This window comes from Corapipo altera, unplaced genomic scaffold (genome assembly GCF_003945725.1).
Source record: "Corapipo altera isolate COAL_440 unplaced genomic scaffold, ASM394572v1 60895, whole genome shotgun sequence".
Classification (NCBI taxonomy): Eukaryota; Metazoa; Chordata; class Aves; order Passeriformes; family Pipridae; genus Corapipo; species Corapipo altera.
The window spans coordinates 4,691-15,639 of record NW_020885407.1 but is presented as its reverse complement, the minus strand read 5'-3'; the positions used below and the strand labels follow the sequence as shown (position 1 = coordinate 15,639).

At 50.5% G+C, this 10,949-nt stretch overlaps 1 protein-coding gene across 1 annotated transcript; it reads left to right on the top strand.

The window, feature by feature from the left end:
- Nucleotides 1-4,451: 4,451 nt before the first annotated feature.
- Nucleotides 4,452-5,033, top strand: LOC113940473 (olfactory receptor 14J1-like). The gene has a single exon (XM_027631621.1). It carries the CDS (start codon nt 4,452-4,454, stop codon nt 5,031-5,033), a length of 582 nt encoding a protein of 193 aa, XP_027487422.1.
- The last annotated feature ends 5,916 nt before the right edge of the window (nt 5,034-10,949 follow it).

The following is a 10,949-nucleotide window of genomic DNA, read 5'->3' as shown; positions in this document are numbered from 1 at the left end:
AAGGAGAACAAAGAGACAATGCAGCTTCCACCTCGCTCCATTTTCCTCGTCCATGATGTGTCAACACACACCACAGGAATTTCATCTGATTTCCGTATCTGTTCTGATGCCCACGGGCCCCGAAGCGAGTTGAGCTTTGCATCTCCTTCAGTGTTTTGTACTTCCAACCCACACCCACACACACACCAGTCTGGCCTCCCAAAGAACTCAGGAGTTTACTGTTAGTGTTTCCCCCTGCAGTGGCTGGAACTTGGGCCACAATCTGTGCCAGAAGCAGAGAAGACCCTTGACAAAGAAATTTCTTGGCATTGGAGTTATTAAGAAGAAAGGACAGGCTGTGGGGATCAGTGTCAGGGCATGGCCTAAGAAGTGTCTTGAGCATCCTCCTGTTTACCATGACCAGCTTTTTCATTCCTTCTCCCTCTGTTTTCTCATGTTTGTTCCTCCTCAAACTGCCGTGATCCCATCCTTTCCTTTCCTTTGTTTCTTTCCTAGACATCCCATGACAAGTCTTCCTCAGTCCCCAAATGTGCTTTCTTGTTGCCCATCATAAGTTTCAGACCCTGAGCATGAAAACTCCATCCACATCTGTGAGATCACACTGGGAGGCTCTGCCATTGACCCACTTGGTGGGTCACACAAATATTTTGGAACTCTCTTTGAATTATTTTTTTACCTTTTGGGCTTAGAAGGGTCTCTCTAAAAACATGGCAGTTCATGTCCTAGATATGGCAATTCTTTGGAAAAGGAGGTTGGGACTCAAAGAATCACAGAATGGTTTGGGTTGAAAGGGAACTAGAAGGACATCTGGTCCAAGCCACTGGACATGGACAGTGACATCTTTTACTAATTGAGGTTACTCACAGTCTCTGACCTTGGATAAATGCAAGGATGGGACACCAAATTCTCTGGGAACTTGTTCCAGTTGTTGCCACCCTTATTGTTAAATATTTCTTCCGATTATAGATAAAATACTCCAGTCTTTCAGTTCAACGACATTGCCCTGTGTTCTGCCACTACAGGCCTTGGTAAAATGTATCCCTGTGTTTCCGTAGACTATGAGCATCATGTGTTCATCTGCAAACACCTTAGAGAGTACCCAGGGATCTCCCAAGAAAAGATTTGGAGGCCTCAAGCCCATAACCACTCTGTAGGGACCTGGGAGCTCTGGGCTCCATGGTGTAGAGACTGACGACAGTGCAGGAGTAGCCAGAGAAGGCTGGAAGGGGGGTTTCAGAGATGAAGGATCCTTTTGTCATAGCAGGAAACAGCATGACAAGTAAAGAAATAATGCCAAGTTCAGCTGGAGATGTCCAGGCTGGAAACAAAGAGAAAGAAGTTTCACTCTGAGGGCAATAGTGTGATGCAACACATCACCCAGGAGGAGTCTGGATGAGCCCAAGGCTTTGTGTGTGCAGGAAGAGCCAGGGAGGACACAGAGATGTCAGTGCAGGAAGGTACCAGCCAGGTGGGGCAGCCGGGGGGATGACGACAGCCTGCAGGGAAAGGGGCAGGGCATGGACACCGTAGGACAGCCTGGGCTGGAGAGGAGACAGGGATGGGGAGAAGCTGAAAGGCCCTGACACAGCCACCTTCTGCAGGCCTTTGGCCATGGCTGCTGTCTGTGCCCCTGATGCCAGGAGGAGGGGAGTGGCCCCTGCAGCCCTGGGGCCTCATGGCCTCCTTGTCCCTGCTGCCTGGCAGGTGCCACCCCATGGTCCTGCCCTTGGCATTGCACATCCCACATCCCAGTGCCCCAGGAAGAGTCCTGAGGAATGAGGCAGGGACAGGATCTGCCTTCCCAGAGGCTGGGGTCAGGGCTTGGTCCTCTGGATTAAGGAAACAAGTCAAGGTTTATTCAGCATCAGAACCACTTTTCCCTTGCTTGTCCATCCTTGTCATCACTGTCTGCAGTTTTCTGTTCCAACTGGAATCTGGAGACACTTTCACAGTCATGTCCTTCAGTGGGACCCATTAACAGTACAAGAAACTTCAGTATTTCAAACTCATTTTGACTACTTGAGAAGTTGTTTGAACTTCCTCTCAGGGACGGAGTCTCATGTAAACAACACCAATCCCCCTGAGGGTCATGAAATACCTGGGGTTGTTGCAGTGCTGTTGAGCTGGGCCGGGCTCCTGGCACACAGGGAGCTCCTGGCAATCAAGAAGAGCTTCAAAGAGACAGCTCTGCTTGTGAGCAGCTCCTCTGCACAGCCCAGCAGGGCTGTGCAGCATCGGGGAAAGAAAAGCAAGGCAGAGAGAGGTTGCACACTGCCTGGGCTGGGAGGGAAGTCAAGAGGAAGATGCACTGGAGGACGAATCTTTCCAGGCTCCCTCACAGTGAGTCAGCATGAAGGGCAATGTGTCTGCAGTTGGTGCAAAGATCTCCTAACGCTGGCACATCCCACTCCCTGCTGCACCATCCCAGGCACATCCCAGCAGGGTTCCCTTCTCCCAGGGATGGCTGCAGGGTTGTGAAGCCGGGCTGTGCCACCCAGGCTGCCCCAAGCTGTCCTGCAGAGCAGGGTCCTGCAGCCCAGGGCTGTGCCGGGGCAGGAGCTCTGCCACTGCCAGGGGCAGCTCTCAGCTGGGCTGGGGAGCTCCCTCAGGGCTGGGCAGAGGCTGGAGGGGAAAAGAGCAAAGCCTGGCAGGGCAGGGCAGGTTTCTTCTTCTATCAAGTGAGAGTTTCGTGGGTCAGGGCTGCTCACAGAACCAGAGCACCCCAGCATATTTTCCAAGGGATACTTCAAGGGGAACATCCAAGGAGGGATTTCTCTCAAGCTCTCAAGCCAGATGCTTGGTGGTTTGAGTTCCAGAGGGAACTGTGAGGAGCTGCCCAGAGCTGAGAACAACTTGCTGACACTGTTGGTGTCTGGGAGGTGGCCCAGTTGGCTCAGGGTGACACTGCCCTGAGTGCCCAGTGGGCTCTGCCCTGGCCTCTCCCAGCTGGACCCTCCCTGTGCATTTCCTTGGTTCTCAGCTTGCCCCTGGTCCTGAGGTTGTTCCCTCCTTCTCTCACTCAGGCTCACTGGGGAGGGGAGTTCAAGCTACACAGTCCAACACTGATCCTGGGATTCCCCTCAGGCAGGTGTGTCCCTGGGAATGAGACATTCCAATTGTCCTCTGCCCTGTGGGCTGTGGGCAGTGAAGTCTGTGGGCCTGGGTCAGGAGCTCTTTTTCCCTCAATCAGACCCCATCATTAGGACACTTGGCTCTTTTCTGAGGTGTCCTTCCAAGCTGGGAGCTGCCTTTGAGAATGCAAATCATCCTCCCAGCACAACTGTGTTCTCGGAAAGTCCCAGTGGAGAGGGGCAGAGCTGCTGTGCCCATGCCAGGAGATGCTCTTGGGTTGGGGAGATGAGCCCCGGGTGTCCTTGGCTCCAAGTGGGGTGCTGAGCCCTTGAGACAGGTTGGGACATTGAGGAGTCTGGGATGGATCCCTCTGCTCTCAACAGTGTCTGGTGGCTTTTCAGACCCAAATGGAAGTATGATCAGTCTCCATCTCAGGAAGGAGCAAAGCCAGGGCAGTTGGGAACAAGAGAGGGACAGAGCAGCTCCCCTCACTCTGCACTAAGCCCCAGACAATCCTCCTGCCTGGCAGGACCTGCTCTGTTCTCCCTGAGTGCATCAGAAGTGCTGAGGGATTCTGACATCCAGGAACACTCCTCAGGAGAGATGAGGGAATTGGAAAAAAAAAAAAAGCAAACAAAACAAATCTGTGACACTGCCTTCTGCTGTACTGGTTTTTCTCAGAAACTGGGAGTGCAGATGCTGACAAGGCCTTTTGCACTGGGAGCAGTTTCATCTGACACAGCTGAACACCAGGACAGGTCCCTGTGCCCACCATGCCCATGACCCCAGCAGTGCAGAGCAGGGCTGAGCCCTCACAGCCAGTGGGTAGAGGGTCTGCTCCTCATGGAAGATGTAATGAGCGCCAACCAGGGCTCCAGCCATGGAGCTGAAGGAGAGACTCCTACAAAAGGAAAACCAATGGAGCAGTGAGAGGGGTGTTGGAAAGTGGCTTTGATTTTTCTCGGAATGTTCTGCCCTAACTGGTCACTGTTATTTCCGACATGAACAGGTCCCCATGGCCAGAGGCAGCAAATGTCCAACAGCAGCTCCATGCCCCAGTTCCTCCTCCTGGCATTGGCAGACAGGCAGGAGCTGCAGCTCCTGCACTTCTGGCTCTTCCTGGCCATCTCCCTGGTTGCCCTCCTGGCCAACAGCCTCATCCTCAGCACCATAGCCTGTGACCACCACCTGCACACCCCCATGGGCTTCTTCCTGCTCAACCTCTCCCTCACAGACCTGGGCTGCATTTGCAGCACTGTCCCCAAAGCCATGGACAATTCCCTCTGGGACACCACAACCATCACCTACACAGGATGTGCTCCACAGGTTTTTGTCTACTTATAATCTTTCTTAAGGCAGAGTTTTCCCTCCTCACCATCATGTGCTACGACCGCTACGTTGCCATCTGCAAACCCCTGCACTACGGGACCCTCCTGGGCAGCAGAGCTTGTGCCCACATGGCAGCAGCTGCCTGGGCCACTGGCTTTCTCACTGCTCTGCTGCACACAGCCAGTACATTTTCCCTGCCCCTGTGCCAGGGCAATGCCCTGGGCCAGTTCTTCTGTGAAATCTCACACATCCTCAAGTTCTCCTGCTCACACTCAGGCTACCTCAGGGAAATTGGGCTTCTCTGGGTTACTATCTCTTTAGGATTTGGTTGTTTTGTTTTCATTGTTTTCTCCTATGTGCAGATCTTCAGGGCTGTGCTGAGGATCCCCTCTGAGCAGGGACGGCACAAAGCCTTTTCCACCTGCCTCCCTCACCTGGCCATGGTCTCCCTCTTTGTCAGCACTGCCACATTTGCCCACCTGAAGCCCCCCTCCATCTCCTCCTCGTCCCTGGACCTGGTCGTGTCAGTTCTCTATGTGGTGGTGCCTCCATCACTGAACCCCCTCATCTACAGCCTCAGGAACCAGGAACTCAAGGATGCCATAAGGAAAACAATGACTGCATGTTTTTAAGGAGCAATAAACTGCATCTTTTCTTCTGCAGAACACTCATTGTGTAACATATTTTGGGCACAGCCTGCCTTCTAAAGTTTTTGATAGTGGTGGCTGTGGGGGGCTTTCCTTTTTTTCCCCTCTCTTCATGTCATTAACACTGAAATTTTATTCTTCATCCCATATATCATTCACTCTCTACCTCTTTTTTTTTACCCACAAAATATACAAATGAGGAGTCATGCTTTGTGTGCATTTAAACAAAATAAAAGTTTGTGCAGCAATGTATTTGTCAAACATTCTCCCTGTGTTAGTTTGTACAGGAGGAATCACAATCTCTGAATGTAAGAAAGGACTTAAATTCTTTTTTCCAAATCCTTCCTCCAAGGCCTCCCCTGAAGCTGGAGGACATTTCCATGTTTCCAGATGTAGAGGGGAAGAGTCCCAGCACTGCCAGGGAGCACCAGAACTGGGTCTGTTCAGAGCTGCTCTCTTTGCACTCCCACCCTCTCCTTTCCTGTCCGTGCCCAAGGCCTGAGTGCTCTGGCAGCTCAGTCACTGTCCTGCTGTGTGTCAGGCCTGTGAGCACAGGCAGGGACAGGCCCTGGGCACTGCTGGCACAGGGCTGGGCTCCACAACAGCAGTTCCAGCAGCAAAGGGGTTCCCCTCCAGGCACTTCCTGAAGGCTGAGGTCTTTTTCCAACACTGGTGTTGAGAAGAAGTCCAAGGAATAGAGTCTCCAAAGTCTTGTTGCTTTGCTTGTTTGTCCATGGAGACAGTGCAGGGAGGTCAGGGACCCATTGGGACTGCAGGGACTGAGGGCTGGTTCAGATGTGGTGTGTTAGTGGGCAATGGCCAATGGAGGTGACAAATGATCTCCAAGTCACCTGCCTGGGGCTCTGCAGCTTGTGAGGGCTCTGATGGCAGGTGAGGACTTGTCTGCAGGAACTCAGGAAGTGCAGGAGAGCACAGAGGATCTGCAGGGACAGCCCGTCCCATCCAGTCAGCAGGGAATGGAGCCCTGGAGCAGAATCCTACCCAGGGTGGAGTCACCCAGAGATCAAGTACTAAATCTTGCTGGGAAGTGGCAAACAGAGCTCTGCAAGCCCAGGAGACACAGCAGGTACAGGGAAAACTCTTGCAAGTGACTTCTCTTGCCCTCAGTGAACTTCCACAGGTCAATCAAGAGCAGCCCCCAAAGCAATGTCCCAGCTCTGGAACAAGGCAGGGCCCCTCTGAGCCCCCTCCATGGCCACACAGGAACCTCTGTGGGAGGTGGTCAGTGGCAGGGAGCACCATCAGCTGGCTCTGCCTCCCAGTTTGTCCAGCACAGCCAAAGGCTCTGAGATGTCTCAGGGTTCCTTTGGTTCTATGAGGCCCTGCAGTGTCACAGTGGCCCCTTGAGTCCATGAGGTTCCTCAGGGTCAGCATGGCCCCTTGGCTCCATGAGGTTCCAAAATGTCTCAGGGTTCCTTTTCTTCCATGAGGCCCCACATGTCAAAATGGCCCCTTGGTTCCACCAGATTTCAGTGCTCCTCTGTTGCTTTGCTTCCACGGGGCCCTGCAGTGCCACAATGAATGTTTTTTCCCATGAGCTTCCAAAATGTCTCAGGGTTCCTTTGGTTGCATGAGGCCTCACATGTCCCTTGGTTCCATGAGATTCCACAGTTTCCTTGTGTTCTTTTGGATCCATAAGGCCCTGTAGTGTTACAACTACCCCTTGATTCCATGAAGTCCCACAGTGTCCCTGCATTCCTTTTGTTCCATGAGGTTCCCCAGTGTCACAATGGCCTCTTGATTTCATGAAATTCCACTGTGGCCCAGGGTTTCTTTGTTTGTAGGAGGCCCTGCAGTGCCACAATGGCCTCCTGATTCCATGGGTTTCTGCAGTGTCACCATGGCCCCTTTATTTCATCAGGTTGCTCACTGTCCCTGGGTTCCTTTGGCTCCATGGGGCCCTGGAGTGTCCCAGTGGTCTCTTGATTCCATGGCTTTCCCCAGTGTCACAATGGCCCTGTAATTCCATGAGGTTCTGCAGTTTCACAGTGGCTCCTTGATTCCATGGAGGAACTGGGACAAAAGGAATAAGAAAACTGGGGAAGGAAACAGGGGCTTGACAAAGAGAGAGGAAAGATTTTGATGAGGTAAAAACAGGTTCAGGGAATGCTGAGGGGAGGCTTTGTCAGTGCCTGCCCTCAGTGGGGCCCAGCAATGCTTCAAGGCACTTGGAGTTTGCCTTCTGACTTCTTGAGCAGCTGCTTCAATCTTCTCTCAATACCTCAGGATGATGGACTCATCTCTAAACACACTGTGGGGCTCATTAAAACACTGAAAAACAATTTCTTTCTCTTCCTTTAATTGTCTTCATGTCTTTAAGACATCAACAACTAATTAGAGTTGTTTTGCAGTTTAGCTAATGAAGAAGATTTTAAAGTGGAAGTCACGAATAATATATTTTTCTGATGAAAGGGAATGATTTACACAGAGCCTTAAGATGCAAGAGGGTCAGGGTGCAAAGGATTAAGACACAAAGATAAGGGGGCAAAAGAGATTAGTACCATTTAATTATTGACCTGTTTGACAGTTATCAAGTGATTCAATAGCATTTGCTACAATTTTAACAGTGACCGAATTATAGATTCACAATAACAACATTCGCACCACAGTCAATTCACACCCACACCCAGGCAGAGATGTGTGGACACATCAATAGCTGGGTGTGGAAAGGTCCCTCTCCAAAATTCTCCTTGTTGTCAAGGAAACATTCTCACAAATCCCTTTGTCTTTCCCACCAGACAAGGGTCACAGCTGGAGGAGTGTTTGTTGAGGGGGATCAGAATTGTCCTGGGCATCAGCGACAGTCTTTGGAGTGTCCTGAGCTGTGAGAGGCTGCCAGAGGTGTCCCACTGAGAGGGAGGTGCTGGGGAGCTACCAGGGCCTCCCTCAGCCCCGCTGGTTGTGGGCTCCCAAGGGGACTGGCTTTAGTTATCTGCTGAATTTCCATCCCCCTGTCAGCAATGGCTGGAGTTTCCAAACTATTTGGGAATTGCATCCAGACTCTTCCATTTGGTTTACAGTTCAGGTAGGGAATGTTCCAAGGCTTTCATGGGATGACTGATTAACCTGTGTTCCCCAGCTGTTCCACTCTGGATTGTTCCCACCTGTATCATCCAGGAGCACCTGGTCCATTCCAGGGACACTTCCCCACACCCCTGGAAGATTCAGTTCAGAGGATCTTCCTTGCTCATCTGGTTTGGTCAAGGCTTGTCAGGAGCTCCTGAGATCATCAACCAGGCCTGAGGACAGTGGGGGGAGGATGCTCCACCACAGAGGCTTCTAAGAAAGATGGGGACAAACTTTTTGTAGGGACATCCCTGAGCAGTCTCCAAGGTGTTTACAGATGAAAACATTGTGCTCATAGTCTAAGATAGTCACAGTCATATGTTTTACCAAGGCCTGTATTGGCAGAATATGGGGCAATGGATTTAAACTGGAATAGGGGAGCTTTATATTGGATAATAAGAGGAAATATTTGCCAATGGGGCTGGCAAGACCTGCAACAGGTTCCCAGAGGAGAGGATGTCCCATCCCTGGATTTGTCCAAGGTCAGGAACTTTGAGCAGCCTGAATTAGTGAAGATGTCACTGTCTATGTGCAGGAGTTTGGACCACATGAGCTTTTATATCCCTTCCAAGCCAAATCATTCTGTGATTCTTTGAGTCTAATATCCCAAACTCCTTCTCCAAAGTATTGCCATGTTGAGGACATGAATTTCCATGTTTTTGAAGAAGCCATTCTAAGCCCAAAAGGTAACAAATTAATTCAAAGAAGTTCCAAGGTATCTGTATGAAACTTTAACCAAATGAGTCAATGGCAGAACCTCTCAGGTGGCCTTGCAGCTGAGGATGGGGGATTCGGCCTCGGGCTCTGAGACTTATGATGGGCAGACAGAAAGGAGATTTGGGGACTGGGCAAGACTTGCCACGGGATGTCTAGGAAAGAACCAAAGCAAGGGTAGGATCACAATGGTCACTGGAGGAACAAGCATGAGAAAACAGAGAGCAAAGAGGCTGAAAAAGCTGGTCACATTAAACAGGAAGCTGGTCAAGACACGTCCCTGGCTGTGCCCTGACACTGATCCCCACAACCTGTCCCGTTTTCTTAAGAACTCCGTTGCCAAGAAGTTTCTGTGGGGAGGGACCTCTCTGCTCCTGGCACAGATTGTGGCCCAAGTTCCAGACCCTGCAGCAGGAGCCACAAATAGTCAGGCCTTGTGTTCTCTGGGGGGCAGACTCTGTCCAGACTCGTGTGTGTGTGTGTGTGTGTTCGAAGCACAAGAGTGAAGCAAATGCCAAGCTAAACACACAGTGTAACCTGACTTTGTCCCTAAGTGGGGGATGAGAATTGGACACAACATCTGCAGGGACAGATGGAGGGGTTTGTCCCCCTGGTCCTCCCCAGAAGGGACACCTTTCAGGAAGGGTTGTGGCCTTGGCTGTGCTGAGTGTTGACCCGGGCAATGCAGCTTGGGATTGCAGTGGTACTGTCAGGGCTCTGCAGAGCTACATCACAGCTCCCCTGTGACATCACACCTCCACTGTGACATCACATCTGCCCTATGGTGTCACATCCATCATATGATATCACACCTCTCCTGTAATATCATAATCCCTGTGTCATCATGTCCTTGTGTGACATCACATCGTCCCTGTAGCATCACATCTCCCCTATGGCATTACACCTCCCTGTGGGAAACAACTGGATGGTAGGCCTTGAATTTGAGCAGTTGCAGCTCTGAAGTTGCAGAGGAATGTAAACAACTCTAAGGAAATATTTACTGCAATGCGGGACGGAACAAACATAATGCAGCTGAGACCAAAGGTCAGCAATCAAAATGTGTGTAGTGTCACCAATGAAAGTATGCACAATGTTTTCTGTGTTACCAGTGAAAGTATGTACAGTGTTTTATGTTTGAGACTTTTAACCAACTATGGCGTAGCACGATAGTATACAAAGAGTATAAAAGAAACATTTGAAAGCAATAAAGTAGCCATGTACCTTTCACTGCTATCTGAGTGCATTCTTGGCCATCGTCATCTCCTCATGACATCAAAGCTGCCCTGTGACATCACATCCTTCCTGTGATGTCACATCTCTGCTGTGATATCATATCATCCCTGTGACATCCCGTGATTGCCTGTGACATCACACCTCCACTGTGAAATCACATCTCCCCTATGACGTAACATCAATCATATGACATCATACCTTTTCTGTGACATCACACTTTCCATGTGATGTCACAGCTCCCCTGTGACATCAAGGCTTCTTTATGACATCACATCCATCATATGACATCACATCTCTCATTTGATATCATATCATCCCTGTGAAATCACATCCTCCCCGTGACATCACAGTTCTCCTGCGACATCACAGCTTCCTTCCTGTGACATCACATCTTACCTATGACATCACGCACATTATATGACATCACATCCTTCCTGTGACAGCACACCTCCTCTATGATGTCACGTGTATCATATGACATCACACCTCTCCCCTGTGACATGATATCACCCCTGTGACATCACGTCCTCCCCTCTGACATTACATCCTCCCTGTGACATCACATTTCCCTATGACATCACAGCTCCTCTGTGACATCACATCCTTCCTGTAACATCACATCTCTCCTGTGATATCCTATCATCCCTGCGACATCCCATGCTCGCCTGTGACATCACATCCTTGTTGTGACATCACATCTCCCTTGTGACATCACATCTCCCTTGTGGCATCACATCCTTGTTGTGACATCGAGGCTCCTCTATGACATCACGTCTATTATATGGCATCACATCTCCCCTGTGACATCATATCCAGTGACATCCAGATCCATCCCAAGGCTGTGTGTGTGCAAGACAGGCAGAACCA

Coding starts and splice junctions, on each gene's coding strand:
- LOC113940473 (XM_027631621.1), top strand. CDS start 4,452: ATGTGCTACGACCGCTACGTTGCCATCTGCAAACCCCTGCACTACGGG.